Source organism: Argopecten irradians, chromosome 1 (genome assembly GCF_041381155.1).
Source record: "Argopecten irradians isolate NY chromosome 1, Ai_NY, whole genome shotgun sequence".
NCBI lineage: Eukaryota > Metazoa > Mollusca > Bivalvia > Pectinida > Pectinidae > Argopecten > Argopecten irradians.
Window position 1 is genome coordinate 41002493 of NC_091134.1, and position 19816 is coordinate 41022308.

General features: G+C 33.8%; 1 protein-coding gene across 1 annotated transcript in view; it reads right to left on the reverse strand.

Moving 5' to 3' along the window:
- Positions 1 to 4653: 4653 nt before the first annotated feature.
- The window catches only part of LOC138327965 (protein PIF-like), a 68140-nt gene continuing 52977 nt past the window's right edge, over positions 4654 to 19816 (reverse strand). Inside the window, exons 3-12 of the mRNA XM_069274494.1 lie at positions 19167 to 19697; positions 18610 to 18780; positions 15572 to 15766; positions 14384 to 14572; positions 10158 to 10337; positions 8157 to 8349; positions 7518 to 7935; positions 6783 to 6873; positions 6262 to 6341; positions 4654 to 5964 (exon numbers count right to left, since the gene is read on the reverse strand). Of these exons, the coding sequence (XP_069130595.1) occupies positions 4654 to 5964; positions 6262 to 6341; positions 6783 to 6873; positions 7518 to 7935; positions 8157 to 8349; positions 10158 to 10337; positions 14384 to 14572; positions 15572 to 15766; positions 18610 to 18780; positions 19167 to 19697 (3359 nt within the window). The remainder of the gene's footprint in view (positions 5965 to 6261; positions 6342 to 6782; positions 6874 to 7517; positions 7936 to 8156; positions 8350 to 10157; positions 10338 to 14383; positions 14573 to 15571; positions 15767 to 18609; positions 18781 to 19166; positions 19698 to 19816) is intronic.

The window sequence follows — 19816 nt, forward strand, 5'->3', positions numbered from 1 at the left end:
TGAAAGTTTGTTCATAATAATCAAGTTTAACTGTTAGTGTTTTTTTTTTATTTGTTGTAGTTGTTGTTGGTGGTGGTGACAATACATGGTGACATCCCAATACCAGTAAGACTACCACAAATAAGTCATTAACCCACAAATTAGTCATTAACATACAAAAAAAAACAATGAATCAATTATTCATAGCTTCTAAAAGTTATTCTTTCGGACAACGACAAAAGCTTTTGTCCGTTTACATTTTAATAGGTGCAAGATTCCATTTTCCTCATATAAGCATATACTTTCTTGAGCAATTATCTAGGATAAAACATATTCTTCGTGTTCTTGTTGCGACTTATTTCATTTATTTCATTCCAAACGGCTATTAACAGTATTTCATCTTCGATTTACAGTAATATTTTAATAACTGTAATCGATGCACAATTAGTTGAACATTTTCAAACGGTGACTACATTTCGGAAAATTAGGAAAAACCCAACTCGAGATAATTAATTGCATTAAAAACACAATGGTTACAGTTTACTTTTCAAAAACTACTTAATCAACGTTATTTACTTACATTGATTTGAAAACTGAAATAAAATCGAAAAAAGGAAAACCGTTAAAAATTAGGAAATGATAAATTGTATGATAACCGATACATTTTGTACATCAATCAAACTCGTAGCTCTCGATTGAAAGTTTCAGATGCATAAACTATATTTCAATTAAAAATAACAGTTATTAGTCACAAAACTAATTGTTTCGGTAAACTGTAATGTAATTAAATACTGCATATATCATTGGCATTTTACTATACATAGTCATTTCCTTACGTGTCAGTTGATCTATGGTGAGACTATTAGTACATGTTGAGAAAGGTGGTAACGCATTTTTCTAACAAATACCTCAAGCGTATGCCTTTGTGTCGTGGGATAGTTCTGATACATTTTCTAGTTATTGATAACGGTTGCGTGTTCTATATAATTGAGAACATTTACATACATCGTATTCGCTGACTCTCCTGTATTCGCTGAAAATACGCACCAACCCCATTCTGAAATACTAGCTGTCTGTTTTATATTGATACAAAAACGGAATACGTATGTACAGCCTAAATAACATATTTCTGAGGTATTGTATTTCTGCTATGCATGTTATAGAGTTAAATCCCTTCGGGGAAAGATATCAATTGTGACGTCATTATTTTGTGAACGAAATTCACATCGTTTTCTCTGAAACGTATGGCTTTACGTTCACAAACAAATTACATCACAATTAATACCTACACACAAAGTCGTATAACTTTATGCTATTAAATACTGAATAGAGTGACCAGTTCTTATGATCAACAAATGATTTCCGTGGCAATAATATTCATGTACAAACTCAGCGTCACCTTGATATTTGTTCTGATTCATCTGCATCACAGCTGGATGAAAGAACTTTGCAATAATGCTGGTTACTTTAAGCATGGTCTTACAATGGTTGTTAGGATATTTTTTCATTGAATTGTTCTTTGTGTTGTTTACTCAAAAGGTTTAGCGTGTTGTGTAGTATCAATAAACACAGATGGAGAAGCAATTAATGAATTAGATTTCCGTTCTTCACGAAAACTTAAACAGATTGTATACTGTGGAATGTTACTCTGACATTAAATTTCGAAATGAAAAATATTTTTTATATAAAATTTAATCAAATATGACAACCAGAGCTATTCGCTTTGACGCAAAATTATATTACCCTACGCCTTACTCAATTGTTTAGTACCATAGTATGACAAATGATTATGTTATGTTGTTCAAAGTACATCAGTTTAAAAAAATATTTGTCGGCTGTCACGTGAATGTATAGAGGGGACAGTGACATCGTCTGTGTATGAAATCCTCCTAATAGGACATTCTTTATGATGTAACACGCGACACTAATTTGTCTGAATATAGTTTTGAAAAAAATGAACAGATTGGAGTTATAAATTTAGAATAGCTAAAATTGGTTCTGACTTCGAATTTCACTTCAAGTGACAAGAATTTCGTGACGCCCTCGTTCCATTTAACTATGCTTAATTGATATTGGCAGGTTGTTCGTAATCGATGACCTAGTAAAACGGAAGACAGAGTTGAGGAAACGGAAGTGATGTTATAACTTTTTTATCGACTACTTAACTAGGTTGCCTGAACCCTATGCCAGTCCTAATGAGGATTCCGTGAAGAAACCGTTGTGCAATGAATTAAAATACGGCAATGCGGCGTTTTTATAAAAGCAAGTTTGAATTCTTATTTTTGTTTTCGTCGCCAGCTTTGATTTCTGCATAATTACCATAGTCAAGAAAGCTCTACAACAGTTCCCCTTTATATGTTTTAACAGTTACTGTGTTTTTAAAACTTCCAGTAAATCATAGAAATGTCACCTTGCCTGTTAGCATAAAACTTAATTTGTTTTTTGCAGTCTCACCATTCCCATTTGATATTGTGACTAAACTCCTGACATTTTTGAAAGATGATGTTTTAAAACACATAAAACATTCCCGAATACTTGGTTTCTGCATATTTTATTTATTTTGTAGTTTATCGGTATACAAGACTTTGATGTAATGATTTTTTTTTCAGAAATAACTTGCGTAACACATAGAAAAAAGGAAACAAAAGAGTTTAATTTGTTTAATGTCCCTTTAGAAAAAGTATCATCTACGGACATATGTCTTTTTCTAAGGTATCATCTCGTATTTCAATAATAATCCTCAACGATGAAAATATAATGATAAACATTAGTACGATTAATTGTCGAATGAACTATTTTATGTTTCTATTGTAACTGTTATATTTGGTGTCTAATGGATGGTTTTCAGAAACTGTAGGTTTTGTGTCGCTATGGATTAAAGTGTCTACCATCACTGACATATCAGATTGGTGCAACATATAGACTGTCATGTAACCTGTTTCTAACATCTGAATCAGAGCTTTAATGATATTACTCGTCTCTACAACCAACACCTAACTCTAGAGTACTTGTCAACTTCTTACTACGTACTTTTAGGGTTTCAGGTTTAGTCGATTGAGATGTGTTTGAAAGGTGAAGATTGAGTATGGTTGTGCGTTTTCTTTAAAACAAATATTTGAATTTCACAATTTTGTCATAATGTAATGGAATAGTTTGAATGTTGGACAGATTTCAAATTAAAAGGAAGCAATTTACTGAAGTTCACTTTGCCTAAAAAGTGATATGACAATTTAAAGCCAAATTGGAAAGCGTTTATTTTAAAAGTTGTTAAGAAGGCTGACAATAAACTTCTTTCGTTTTTAAACATGACCAGATATCTTCTTTCGGTGCATTTGAAAGTGATATGTACTTGCTATGATATCTTTTCACTTATCAAATCTTACATTGAATATTACCTCCCGTTGGTCTCAGAAATAAAATAATATTACAAAAACAAAAAACAAAACAAAAAACGGTGATTGTTTTTCGAATAAATTTTGGTATACATGGTTTCAAAAAATTCATCGGGAAAAAATCCTTCGTTTGGAAATTAGAAAATTGTTGATATTCTAAACAAACCATTAATTGTAGAAGTATTATAGGTAAAAATGCAACATCATTATCCATTACTGCGGAAAATGGACGTTACGTAAGCAAAACTTTCATAGATTGTTGTGGTAATTATTGAACCTTTGGGTCGATAATACTTTCGTCTTACATGAATGTGCCAATAAAACAATTACATGTATGTAAAGCTTGTAAAGATTATATATCAGAATTACTCAAAATACTATTTTTAATTAATTGCATTTCGGGACGTATCAATTTGATATCAAGACATTATAAGGGGAGAAGGGAGATGTAAAAACCAAGGAATAGGAATACAATACCAGTAGTAGTGAATGTTTGAGGCATCAGCAACGACACCCAATTGCATATTTACGTGTGTTTATTCTTCTAGGCCAAATATGGCATTATTGGCCATAGTACAAACTCTAAAAGCAATGTAAGTAAGGTTACCTACGTTTCAGAGGTTTTAATGCGTAGGTGTGGTAGTATAGTAGGATCTAAAATGCATTAAAATTATTAAAAAAAAATCAAATTTCGTTTTAATTAATTATGCAATATGTTGTGAAATATTGCGTTTGTTTATTAAACAAGTTGTGTCTCATGTGTCTTGTTCCAATTAGCGTTATTGAACCAGTCTTAAATACTTCATTTTACCTGGACAGTGATAAACATTATCATTATTGTCTACAGGAAATTGATTCTGCTATTCCTAAAAACAGACTCCGACGCATTTGGTGGTCCCTATATACATAACCTCCTAGCCTTAATGATTTATCCAGTACTGCTTGTATGTGTCAAAAAAAAAAAAAAAAGAAAAAAACAACAACACTCGATTGCTTTTATACTATGTCAAATAAGATTGAATTTTTCAATTACACCACAGAATTTTGAACATAATTCTATACCGTTCTGTATGTGCTATTTCAAATGTTTTACTCAATGTCTTTACAATGCTTGTGGGTTATATTGCATGTATGTCCTCCAAAATTGACCCCTGAACATAAAATTGATAGATCACTAAACAAATCATGCTATGTTATTTTTCAAATGCATTAATAGAACAGAAGAAAGACAACTCTAGAAATATATTGATAATAAAATATTTTTATTACATTATAATCAGTGTTATGGTCTCCATGTCGTAATGTTTGTTTCACTTACTTGTCCTTGTTCATCTTGTCTATTTTTGCTGTGATAAACACTATCGAATTTCGCAAAAAGCCATTTTGAAAATTTATCAGAATTTGTCACGGCATCCCTAGGTGATGTAGCATCCCTGGGAGAGGTGTTGTATATAGTTTGTTTAGTTGTTGTAAGAATACTGTTCTCATTTATACTTTCTTTTTCGATAGATTTATCATTTTCGTTGTGGACAATAGCACCAATTGCCTTTATAATTCTTTGAGCAGAATGGTTGTGCTCTCTGCTAGCACCATGTATTTGAGAATCAATACAACACTGATTTCTATTAGTTTCACTATAATTAACTAACTGTAAAGTGTCATTTTCGAGATCTAAGCTAGAAACATATTTTGTTGTATTTAGATAAATATTTTTACTTTTTATTATTGATATTAATGAATTATTTCTAAGGGTGATATTTCCTGTTGTAGTATTAAGAAATATTAACTCATCAGCATTGTTCTTTTCATGCGATTGTGTAGAACTATTATATAAAATGAAATTATTTTGCGAATCACTTCCTCCAAGAATATTTGAAACGGAAGTGACATCATTTTGTAATTCTCCGTCACTCGAAGAAAATTCACTTCCGGTAGTGTGTTCTTTTTGAATAGCTTCAAAAATTGTTTGAAAAGTTGATTGTGAAGAACTAGTATGTGAACTATTCGATGAGGCGTCGATGATTTTCTCTGTTTCTTTTATCACCGATTGTGTTGTATCAATTAATACAGATGGAGAAGCAATTAAGGAATCAGATGATGTTGCAGTAATTGGTGATGACGTGGTTTCCATGAGTAACGATGACAATGACGTAAGATTAAATGTTGATGCAATATGATTCAAAGTCGTTTCCATTTCCGACACGGTTGTTACTGATTGTGATGTTATTGAATTTCTAAAGGTTGATTCGTGTTCACCGAGTGACGTCACTTCCGGTAAATTACTTGTTGCCGTTGCCGTGGAAAGTTCCGAGTTCAACGCCTCCGTTATAATACGTGTTAGATACGCATAGTCAAGTTCCGTCATTGCTGAATCTGTCGTCATTGTACTTCCACTTGTGACATTACTAGAAGTCCCAACTTCCGTCGTTTCGAAAAATGTTTTCGAAGAGGCATGTTGTGTTGTTACATCGGGGACTTCGTACTCGGTAGTTTTTTCCATAGTTTCTTCGTCGGTATATGTAGATACAGATACAGCCATATTGTCGTCGCTAAAAAGGACACCATCTTTTGGTCTGCATAGATATACGTAGATCTAAAGAAGAAACAGATTAATCAAAAAGTAAAAGTGGTTAATTGAACTATGAAACTTCAAGCTATGTTCGGCGACTCAATCGGATGAGCTACAACTTATTCATTTTTCAACATTCAATTTCTTACTCTTTTTTTTTTATTCTAAAGCCAAATGTTGATAATGACTTTATTCGGCTCTTTGATAACATTCATAATGGAAATAGACATAAAACAAAATCATATTAAAATACACCTTAATCATACGATAATTACACTAATTAAAATGCAACTTTATGAAAACATTCAACAGGTAGTTTACCTCGTCCATGTACCCTTTGAAATTTCTGAAGCCCGAACCCTGGCCAAACTGGAGTCCTGCAGCAGTAGTTCTCACATAGCCTGTCAGCCAACGTAAAGTTATCATTAAAGAGGAGTTTGTATACTTTTGATAACAAAACAAGAGAAAACAATAAATCAATAAGACCTATTTCATAATTTTTATTTATTTAATCTAAACGTATAAACCTCAGTCTGCAAACTAAAAACAATAAAAAAATCAGTCAGTTGAAATAAAATGGGAAAAACAGGAGCGGGAACAGAATGTTTTAATTTCAGTAATGAACCCTTCCTCCGTATTCCCTGACACTAAATATAATATAACTCGTTTTTTGTTTTTAAACACACAAAATGATATTGAATCATTTTCTAATTATGAAATTCCCACCCCGAAAAAAGGCGAAGGATGTCTGGCAAATATTAACTCTTTGGTGAAATAACGTTAATCACAGTCAACGTTTTACGAAAAAAACAACTTTAGAATATTCAAATAGGTATCCTTACCAGAAACTGGAATTTGTTCATGCAAACTATTTTCGTAAACAGTGAATGAACTGTTATGGACCAAAAACATGACTGTTTGCCATTCGTCGTCCTGTAAGCCAAATGAAAACCAAATACAAATCTGACTATAGTTAAATAATACTAAAGAGTTATCAATGATTTAGAGTATGCTATACAGGAATAAGAATCATGTAAATGATGTTTTCGTGGCAAAAAATCCAAATCTCAATACACTAAAACGTGTTCCGTAGAAAGATATAAACGATATGCAATACAAGTAAAATCATCATAAAGAAACGATTTTCATATTTAAAACGGTTTTGGGATTTTAAACCATTTTCCTTACATACCATAAAAGAATATGTTATAGCGTTTTCGTCTTTAACGATTACTAAACTCCTCTATGATGAACTGTCAAAACGTTGAAAGGGAAAACGAAAGAATACTTAAAAATCGCGACATACGAAAAAAGACATACGAGTTATCTTATGACAACTGTTTACATATCTTTTTTTTTCATTTCAATAACAAAGAGAAAACAATATTTACATAAAAAAGGTTTTTGATTTATTGAATGTAAAATTGAAATCAGGAGAGCAGGCGTGAATTTCATTTTTAAGCAAAAGAAAAAGTCCCAAAAGAGAAATACATAATTTTATCTAAAGGACAATAATTTTGGAAACCATCAATTGAACTCTTTTTCCGAATGTCCCTGCAATAAACCGATTCACGTACCCATGTATCGTTAGTACAGTTGTTAGAGTCGTCGTGAAATTCGTGCTCAAACAAGTAGGAGTAATATTCGTCATCGTAATAATCTACACCCAAATCATCGTGAGATTTCTCGTCCACCTTCTTGTGCACCACCAGCTGTGTTTCATGCTCCGCCTCGGACATGTGGACATCGAAGATAGTCGATCGTCTGTTCGTTGCTATGGTGATGGTCGGGTTCTCGTAGCAAGAGCCAGACCACGTGTAATCGTTGTCACAATCACCATTGGAAACTAGTGCCATTGTATTATATAGCCTATCGTCCTCTTCCTCGTCGTAGTCATCGTTAAAATCGAAGCTGTCATCATCTGCATTGTAATAGCCAAAGTCATTGTATTCGTCGGAGTGATCACTATCTGCCGCACTATTTGCCATCTTGTACCTGAAAATAGATTTGAAACAATAATACTGAAGCATAGGGAAAAAGCCAGACCGTCGATTTGCTTCACATCTATGATCGAACGATTCGGACCAATATTGCATACTTTGAAAACTAATTATTGCATTTGATAATTGTTAAAATGTTTCAAACCGATGTTATAAGTCTGTGGACTTCATCGTCTTACAATATGAATTTTAAATAAAATATAATACAATACTAACTTGAGCTTAATGACCACCGAATCGCCATAGTGAGCATTGGAGAAACTTGGAAGGTAGAGCGTAGAATGGCCATTAAAGTAAGCCTTCCCATCAATCACAAATACTCGGTCGCCCTCGTTCTCGACAACGTTGCCATGGCCGGAATGATCTAATATACCACCACAGAAAGGCAAGTAGACTTCCGGTTTGCAGACTAAAAAATAAATGTAATGTATTAATATTTAACTCATTCTTAACCTTCTATCCAACAATAAATAAAAAAAATAAGTGACCTTTTGACATTTTATTTTTATTCATTGAAGACAAGTTTCGATTTTCAATCCTTGACAAGGGCGATATATAGAATTTTTTTAAGATCATTGAGGAAAAAAGACAACACCAAACAAGTAACGAAGGGACAGTTAAATCGACACAGAAGTCACTTTAATTTTTGTACTAACGGTATAAGCATTATTGTTCAAGACTTGTTGCGGGAGAGAGCCATTGCCTTTTCTTCTATTCCTTTTCAATTCAATTGAAATAACAAAAATTGTTGAAGTTGAAATTAAAATTGTTCAAGACTTGTGCAATAGTCTTTGAGTCATAATCGACAATAAAATGTTCTCACATTGAATTATTATTGCGCATAGGCAAACTTCGGAACATACAGTACATTGTTTTCACAAATAAGTACGAGAATATCGCAATGTTTAATCAATACCTTTTGATCATGTGTTGGGATCCCTTGCTTAGTAATTCAAAGTTGTATAAAGTCTACTAGGTAGTATAACTATCATTTATCTCTTTATTCTCAAAGTCCAGGTAGATGAATGATCTTTTATTACAGTATAAAGTACCGACATCAAAAGAAAATCGCACATATGATGAGACTGAGGCTCTCACTTTAATTAAAACACTCATGAATAGTTATATACCTACAGCACTTCTAGCGGAGACAAACAATTTTATCATAAAACTATATCCATTTTAATTGAAATAATTTTTACGTTAATTGATTTCGATCGAAGAAACATTCCCATATCAGCATTCAAAGTATGTCGTTGATGGCATTAACAGAACTTTGTGAATTACTCGTAATCGAAAATGTCCTCGTAACAATGAACATTTAGAATATGGCACGAGCTTAACACGCGCAGTTAAACAAATATACGATTTCTTAAATCTTGTTAATACTGATGTCGTTTTATTTAGCATGAATATATCTAAACTCTCCTGTGCCTGAGCTCCACAAGTCGAACTTTTTTCTCTGTGTAGTAATGAGATTTTATCTCCTGGGATGAGATAAACAAAAGAATGAACTATTATAGTAAGAGAGTGGGAGATTGAATTCGTTCGAATTCCTATTGTTGACGGGAAACATGTTTACAATACTTAAGAGTTATTTACATACGAAAAGCTTCCGCAGCAAGTATTTTACAAGCCCAAATTGTCGTTCTTGTAATTGTGTTAGCATGAAAGTGTTTCCATTATTTCGACATTATTTTGTACTTTATAGGTCTAATGCAAATTATGATAAAGTAAGAATAAAACATGTTCGATTTTACCATTAGTGTTGCCAATGGTGCACTGTAACAATTAGCCAGCGTTTCGAAAAGTTGAATTTATCACCTGAGAAGACGCGCAAACACAGCGGGAATCGATAGAAAATTTCTCGTTTTGACAATGAATGAAAAAGTTAAAAATTAAAGGCTATTTCTTTACGGCTGCAAAGCCCAGAACTCGAGAGAAAATTTCGTGTAAATTCAATTAAATCAGAATTCTCCAAGCAGCTCCTCGTTTAAAAATGATTAAGATATTTAGAATGAATCTTTTGAGTATTCTTAAAAGATAGCTATGGTTTAACAGTTCACGTATTGACATTTGCTCTGGAATGACACAGAATCCAAACAAGTAAATTCAATCATAATAATTGGCTGTTTATGGGGTTTCACAGCTAAATTAGGGTAATATTTCTGTACTTGATGAAGAATTTTTGTCTAACTAGACGTATGAGCTCCTCACCAGTGTTTGCGCCATCAGAATCTGTATCCCAAGGCTTCATTATCTTCTCAGAACAGCCACATTTCCGGTCGTTGTACCAACTTCCGTTTGCGCAGAGCATCTCAATCCAAAACGACCCTGAGCTGACAAATTGGCTGTATACTTCCGGTCTGCCAAATACAGCAGCTCTGTCACAAAGGCCTGCATTGAACAACATTCTTTGGCTTATTAAAGTTGTAAGGTTCATAATATATATTCATCTAAAAATCAGTTTCATAATATGACTTCCGATAGCATCGCATACCATTTGATAAAGAGTTGAGCTTTAATCAATAATACCATAAATTGTACGAATTGTAAGGATAAAAGCTGCTGTCATAGAAATAAATGATGAAATGACAAGATGTAATTGGGAAATATTTGCAATGACAAGAATAAATTATTTCAAGAAAATTAAAAAAAAATAAGTAAAAAAAATAAGTTTATGGTTTCGAGGTTATCAATCAGTTGTTTCAAATACTTAAATTAAAAGGGCTTTCTGATTGATCTGATTTTCTAAACTACATCACAAACCGTGTAAAGCAAAATTTATACGCACATACTAGTTTAGAACAGGTTAATTATACGCACATACTAGTTTAGAACAGGTTAATTAATTTTTAAAACCATTTAACATGTGGAAAACTGAATGTAATACATGTTTGCTCTGAAAATATAACATAAAACGACGACAGGAAGATTTTAGCTCAAATATCTAATATCCATAAGACCGGTATCATAATCATAAGTTACGTTTGATAATAAACCCACATGTAATGAATTGAGTAGTAAGTCACCTTGAACGGTATCGCAAATGAGTACGTTACACTACCTTATACCTTGATGACATCATAAAATAATTATCTACATGGTTCTACTCTATCACTTGGTTCGTGTAATAAACTGTGTAGAAACGAGTTCCATTTTGCTTTAGAAAACGGTTATTCGTATTTTATAAAACGCCCGTATTATGCTAAATATAAAGCAAAAACTAAACAAGCAGGTAGAGAATACATTTGAATTCCAGTAAGCCAAAATTGCATTTATTAAGAGTACAAAAAGACTCGGGGCAGCGTTTTCCGAGTGATTCAGATGCCTCGACATTTAATTTCTGGGTCGCGAATTGGAAAACCATGTGATGCAGTTGCCAGGTACGAACCGTAGGCCGGTGGTTTTTCTCCGGTTTCTTTGACTCTTTCCTCCACCTCCTTCACCTGTTAGCTCGTTAAATGACCCTTACTGTTAATAATTCGTTAAATCAATCAATCAAAACCAAAACAGGAATTTTTGCAGCCTTGAAGGTTTTTGGTTCGTAGCGGTACAACAGAGACTCCTTGTAGTTGTCGAGTTGAAGAGATTGGTACGAGATGGCATGGTGTTCTTAACGACCTGACACCGGATAATGAGCACACTCCATTTTCTGGGATTAACAAGCCGTGCCAGATACTTAAAATGCTTAACAGCCAGATCTCGCAGAGGAAAAGTTTTAAATTTCCGCTTCAAGAGCTTCTATTCTTTATAGTTACAGTGTACAACCTATTGATTATTACATTGAAATTCATGTAAATTAATTTAAATTTGGAAAAATGCATAGTGAATCGTTCTTTTTATGACACTGTCGTACTCATAACGTGGTACTATCTTGAAGTCCACATGGGTCTTGAAGCTCTATCTTTTACTTTTGTTTCATTGTATGCATATATATTGATTTTGTTTTGTAAAATCGAGCCCCCTATTCAACACATGATATCTTGGGAACATAAAATTATCAACTAATCCAGCATGTCGACTTATAAGGCAGTAAATGACATTTGCTAACAGTTAGGTTCAGCATCAGTTTCTGTCTCGTAAATACGTGGTATTTTGTCAATAGGAAACCTTTTAGGAAATGTTGAATCTCGTCAACGACACCCTTTCCTCCTATGACTTGATAAGTTGAACTAGGGATGCCTGATGTGTTTAGCTGACTAGTTTACTTAAACACGGTTGATTTGTTTGATCAAACATCAGCAGGCTTCAGCGTTATAACAAAATGACAAAGTTTCACAAAACATACAGCCAAAGGAATCAGATAAATTAGAGTTTAAATATATCTTAACGAGATATTTGACGAATGACCCCAAATTCAGGATACACAGAGCTGGTTTGTTCCACTTAAAGCAAAGAGAAAAGGATGAAAGAAACAGAGATCTAAAATGGTCGGAGTACGTGATAAACCAATGACATGCACGTGACAAAATCAAAAAAGTACATTATATTGTACACCTGACAGGGTCAATGTCACCGAATACACAAGACCTCTAAATGGCAATATGTTTTCAGGGTGTTATATTTAAAGTGCTGGTATATATTATTCATAACAAGGTCATCAAGCACACACGACATTATTGATATAAATAATTTATTATATGACATCAGGGACAATAAATGACATCAAGCATATTCCTATTGTGGCCAATGACATCAAGTATTCCTTTTATGGTAAATGACATTAAATAGCCTTATATGGTCAATGACATCAACTATTCTGTAGTTATTAGTTACATAACATACTCCTTCCATGGTCAATAGCGCATCAAATACATGTATTATTAACATGACAAATGACATTAAGTGCACGATATGTTCAGTTGCGGATGGTATCAGATACAAAGATGGGCTAATATAAAGTGCATCGGATTGCTAAATACACACACATACACACATACAAATACCACGGTATAATAAGTAAGATAATCGGTGATCAAAAGTTAGCATTCTATGCCAAATCTTTAACATTTAAGTGCTTAAATACTTTTACAATCTAGGTCAAGGTATTTTATAGGACCCATGGCAGGCATGGGATGTTCATTCGAAGTTACATCTTTACACTCCTCAACACATAAAAGCCACATATTTTTACGCAAAGATAGCTTATACTTCTAAAACTAGTCTTTTATTGCCGTCAAAGCGCCAGTATTCTGTAACGCTGTACAAGCTAATGCTATGAATATGTTCAACAGCAACTATGGTGTTTACTTTCAAATCCAAAAAAATATCGCGGTGCTATTTTTTAATGGCTTTGGAAATTCTTGTTAACTCCGTATTGCCCTTATGTGTGTGAGTTCCGTGGTTTTTCCGTTTATTGTTTGTTGTGCTGCATGCTTGAGAATTATATATTAAATAAAAATATATTTAAAAATTTACTTCAAAGAGCTTATAAATGTGATTTGTGTCCAGCCAAAATTATGTTTGAATGAAATTCTTTCTTTGAGTTGAAAAATTGAAAACTTCAAATAAAACTATTATAGCTATGTCCATAGCAACATCAGATAGTGATGAATTATTCCATGTCTGGAGATAATCTTATCTGTTTTACGACTGATAAATACAGCTATAAAATGTCTATGCAAGATTCGGTATCCCAACTGTCATATACAGTAATTGTTCAGAGTTGACGTTTTTTCGCCACCTGAGATCGTGCTGACATAGTTGTGATGAAGCGAAGTTGGCAATGTGTCTATAGTGAAGCAGTCTCCCTGATTTGTGAGCAACCTGCTGTCATAAACTGTCTCAGCCTCGGAACGAGTAGCCGGACATGATTCTCCAGGGCCACACCCGATCACCGTTTCTGCCACAGAGGAAACATCTGGTAACATTGCGTATTCCGACCGTGTAAAATATCTCAGAGATTTGTCTAGAGACACCTGCGCCAGGGAGACGGATGTCACGGGCGGGTGCGACCTGATGGATCAGATGAATAAGAGAACCCTTAATAGATCTATTTTGGCCTCTGTCATGCCGGTACCCATCCGTTTAATCTGACAGTCATTCGGTCATGATGATTAAGCGAGGAAAGATGCGCCCTAATTACTTAAAGTTACGAGATATCAAATGTAATTTCCAAACCGGCATCATCTGCATTCAAAGGCTTTCCAAGACTTCATCGAAACTATTTAAGATGGACATTTTTTATTAACAGCCCTGGTTATTATAGGCACTACATGCCCCGTGTGACAAAAGCATGGCCGTGTTCTGTTACGGAGTAATTTTTGGAGACTATGGAATGATCTTATTTATCATGGTAGAACGAAATTAAATCAACTAATTATTAATAAAGGCAAACTGATTTTAAACGATGACTGATTTTGTAAGTACAAGTAAATGCTAATATGTATCAACATGATAAAACAAAGATTGCACTTTATCACAGAGCCAAACAAATTTACCAGATTTTGGACGCTCCTTCGGCACACATTCTTGAAAACACGTGGTATGGTTTACACAGCCTCGTTCTGACTCGAAGGATGATCCATCCGGGCAACACTGACCCACTGAGCGACCTTTTTCACAGTTGTAGAATGCTCTGCAGTTGTCAGAGTGAGGCAATGACGTCACAGACATATCCTTACACCTGTCTAAAATGAACGTATTTTTTTATTGATAACACAGAAAAATGGAGTAGTGTAATATTTCACAAGGAACAATAAAATTTACGCAAAATCTGGAAAATATACCAGACCACTTGAAAGAGATATCAGCCACTTCGAGTCATCGTGCGTGATAATACTAAATAATACTAATTACTTGAGTCCCATTACAATTCCCAGCAGTTATACTCTTGTAATAGTCAAAACCGACATGTTTTATGACGTACTATCTTGTATTCCGGAACCGGCATTCTTAATTAATAACAAAACCAAAAAGACAGTTTTGACAAAGAGATTGTCGTAAAATACTGCCACTGTCAACCATTTTCAACGCAGACTGTGTCTTCTTGGCCATTCACAAGTAATTTAAATCTTCAAACTCATTAAAATATTTTCAATATCAATTTTCCTTAGCTGAAAACGAAATTTTATAATTCCTATCTGTATCAAATTTTCTCAGCGTCAATATTATAAATCTGTTTCACTAACAGCTAAACACACTTTAATATTGTCTCCACGCTCCAACTCAATAAAGCTGCAGATGGAGACAAACTTAATACAGGCATATTAAAACTATATATTGTGTTACAATTCAATTAAAATGAGGCTCTTATGATATGGAAATAAGATATATGTTTGTACGAAAATAACTTTATTAACCATACTGAAATGTAATTGAAAATGAATTAATACACTGTTTAGAAGCAGTAATGATATTGTTCTTATTCAGTCGTTTTCAGTGTAATTATTGACATAATTATAAAATCTGACAATTTGCTTCAATACGACCCAATGGTAGTTTCTCGTTGTGTTCTTGGCATTCAAGTCGACAATGATTGCTAATACTGCTCAGTAATATGATAAAACAAAAGATATTATCCCCCTAGTCAAAGAATGCAAACATTACCTCTTCAAATGTTTTTTTTTTAAAATAAGATCAAATATTGTGGAACATTACAGCCACCATTGTATAAATGCCATACATACCGTTTGGGCAGTCTACCACCTCTGCAATCCGGCATGCCAAGAGGTCATGGTCCCAGAATTCTCCTATGTCACAAGACTGTATCACGGGATACCAGGCGCCATTTTGTTTCAGAAAGCACTGTATAAACTTCTGACATTCTGTCGGATGCCTGACGTACCCAACGCCCTGTACCATAATGCTCGTAGAGCAAACATCTGAAATTAAATCGAGGAAAATAAAATGTCATGCTTAATTTCAAACAACTTTATTGACAAAAAAGAAGTCATTAAGATCAGACAGCTGGTATTGCCTACATAGCTCATCTCACTACAGAACAACAGAGTGGTACAAGTTACAAAAAGATATGCCATGTTCAACAATTGTGTGAAGTATTTAGTTGAAGAACAGTAATAACGGATAGAAGCAAAGAGTATATTTAACTTGCTTTGATTCCTTTGCTTCTCAGAGTAGATTAGCTCTCGAAATGTGGTAGGAATCTAACGTGAATGTTCGGAAGCGAACTTGATGAATCCTAACAAGTGTAGATCATCGAGACAAACAATTGTTTATTAGCCTTTTCAAGAGCGAAGAATTCCCTTTGTATGGCAAGTTCGCACAGACAATATCATACGTATACCTGATTATTGAATGATACATAACAGTTGAGGATGACGATGGGTTGATGCTTGATAACCTATTGACATTAAGCATTTTTGCCAGTAAAATATTTGGAAATTAAAATCAAAATATTATTATTATTCTGTATGAATTTACTCATTAATTACTTTGACATTATAACAAAAAAATCTAAATCTGGCAATCTGTTTTAGAATTTGTTTAATTGGTAATTCCCTCAATGATATACAAGTTCTTTTCATGTTTCCTATTTACATGAATGAAAGCATAACCAATTCTGTAAATCTTTCATAAAAATAAATAAATATTGGTTTTTCTTTCTTTGATATACAGCACGTGATAGGAAACTTATTCGCAATCTCTGGCCAGTGACAAATGCAATCGCAGTATTTTGTCAGTGTTGACAAATTCGTATATTTTTTTTTTATTTTGAAGAAAGGTAATTACGTGAGTTGGTAACAAAAATATACCGGTTTTTGTTTTATCTCAAATAGTCATTGTAGGAAATTCCGGACGATAAATAAAAAAACCATATTTGATATTTCTTGAACAAAAAAGAATCTTTCACAGATGTCTAGTTTAATTTTGCATTTGCTGTTAATAAACTTTTTAAAACAGTTATTTAACTCTCGACGATCCGAACTTCTTACAGGCCAGTGATAACTATACTGACAATGACTGTTCAAACGGGAGAGGTAAACTGTGATCTGTTAACCGAGATTTAATACCTCCTCTAGTGTTCTGACAAGTTACAGTAGATAATACCACTAGAAGGAGAAGAGAGTGATGATTCCACACAATCTACACAAACTGGGGGTTAAGGCCCACATTCATTAAGTGAAGTGTTATAGTAGGGAATGTCCATTTACAATACTGCAAGATTACATTGAAATACTAAGTAGACACAGAAACAAACCCTTCTACTTGTGGGAATAGTCTTGGAATCTGAGACCTGCATTAGGACGGAACGTTATCTTGAGATACGACGCAATTTCACTTCTGATACTTGGGGTGTAGGATAAAGAACACAAGGAACTAGCTATCATCAAATCTGTGAAAAGAGCGTGTTGTTTAGTACGGGCATCCCAACACAGTCAGGTCTATACTCGTATGTAGTATAGGTCATAATTAGAGTGAAATCACCCAGCAGGTATTCTCTAAAGTGTTTGTGAACGAAAAATGTGATTAAATTCAACAGCTAAAAGATACATGTTGAAATAGAAAGAGACATTGGTGCACTTTAGAGGAGAGGCATTTACTTAGATTAATACATGTATTGTTTTTGTTATTTCAACCTATGTCATTGAGGGACTAACACTCTGTATTTTGTACACTAAATATCCTTCAAAGAACACGAGAGTATACCCGATTCCGCCCCAACCCTTTAGATATAATGCAGCTTCTTATACTGTATTGACGTCAACTTGACTTTCTGTTCACCTAACGTGATTGTACTTGGCCATTCCTACATACCAACCGTGTGAACAGCCGCGTAAGCTACGCGATAACTGACGTCATTTTATTGTTCCTGTGGAACGATTAAAACAAAAGACATTTCTTAAGCACACACAATGCTCTTTTGTGAGTCTGATATGGTAGAGTTTCTGTTTCCAATAAATCTGGAGTGTTAAAATTCGTTGATAGAGAAATAATGTTTGTAACATAATTTTATTTCAGATACAACTATCAATTTTTAAAAAGTCATATTATGCTATATAAAACTATCTTCTATCTATCTTTTGATCACTCCATTCACCGATACCTCTTGTAGGAGGTGACAAATTTGATTTCAAGATTTTTTTTCTATTACGAATAGTTTTGTTTGTGTTATTAGTCAGCATTTTTCATTATACAGATATTTTCATTATACAGATATTTTCAATATACAGATATTTTCACTATACAGATATTTTCACTATACAGATATTTTCACTATACAGATATTTTTACTATACAAATATTTTCACTATACAGATATTTTCACTATACAGATATTTTCACTATACAGATATTTCCATGAATAATTTTGTTCCCTACAAATGGACTTAGATTATGAACCAGAAAATATAAATATGAAACATTATCTCTGTCATGGCCTTTACTGCATCCTCGGATATGATTTTTTTTCCTGATGCATAATACAGATTCAGACATATAAGTAATGTTAGGAATTTTGTTAATTATTTACTTTCGTCGGGACTGCAAGCGTTTTCATACAACATTTTAATGACGATGATATAGTAGAACTTGTATCAGATAAACAAACACCTCTATGGTTTTCTTGGATTTAATATCCGATCATATCCCTTATAATATCCTTAATCGGGGCGAAAAAGAATTTGATGTACAGAAATATCCATTATATACTTGATGTTAAAACTAATGTAAGACTGAACACTAAGAGTAAGCTATAACGACAAACCTGGTTCTTCAACATCCGGCTTCCCTCTAAGTGCCGCGGCGATTTCTCCAATATCCTCCATTGGCTGTTTCTTGGCCTGGGACGTCTCTTTCTGATCGTCGGTTAGTTTCCTTGTAAATGATGATGTGCTGCTTTGGCGAACAAGGGGCTTGATAGGCTCTGCATGGGCAACTGAAACAATACTAAAGTTCATGTTAATTTTATTCGAATCGATGAAATTGTTACATTTCTTTTATTCGTTTTCAATGCATTGGATCTTTTTTTTATTTCAGTCTATATCTAAAGCAAGACATTCTAGGTGATCTTTACAAATCTTCTACAAAAGAATTAATTTGACGTACTTTTACATACATTTTCCTGTTTTTTTTTGGTTTTTTTTATAAATCCCCTTTACAACTTTTCACAGTTCATACAAGACCTATAGTTTATTGAAAAATTGATATCAATGTCAACAAACTAAGCATTGTTAATAAAAATATAAGATAAACATCAGCTAAAACATTATTGCTAAAATGTAGCATCGAAACAGCAAAACTAAAACGACATGTATTGCCTACCAGAACAAATTTTCCTTGCTATTTTCCCAAGTTCTTCTACCATTTCGTTGGTATTCTTTAACTTGAATAAATCCTCTGGTCGCCAAGGTAACTGATCAGCGCTCTCTACGTTGTTCGACAGGGTAACCACAATTAATCTATACCCCTCTTCACGTGCCCGCTCTGCCTGATAAACTGTCTCCTGTACAAAAGTTCCTAAACCACTAGTAAGAAATACTGCCACTTTCTTGACTTGCGGCCTGCCTCGTTTTCGAAACAAAGATCTTCCGTTTAACAATGCGATGTGAGTTTGAGGTTGTCCCATCGGTGGGCTGACCTTTTCCAACTCCACCAGCTTGTCCCTGTCGCCGGAGAGGGGTATTGGTTTGGCTAATGTAGATCCATAAACAACAACGCCGGCATGGACCTGGTCCCGCTCGTGCATGCACCGTAGAAGCGCGAGCACTGCCTGTTTGAGTTTAGAGAAGTCATGAGGTGGTACAGTACTGGTACCATCAATGATGAAAACCAGATCAAGTTTGAGGGCGCAATCTGCAAAATATAAAAAAAATCTCTTATAATGCTGTGACAAAATATAAAAATATGGAATTTAAGAAGAAGAAGAAGAAGAAGAAGAACAACAACAACAACAACAACACAACAACAACAAT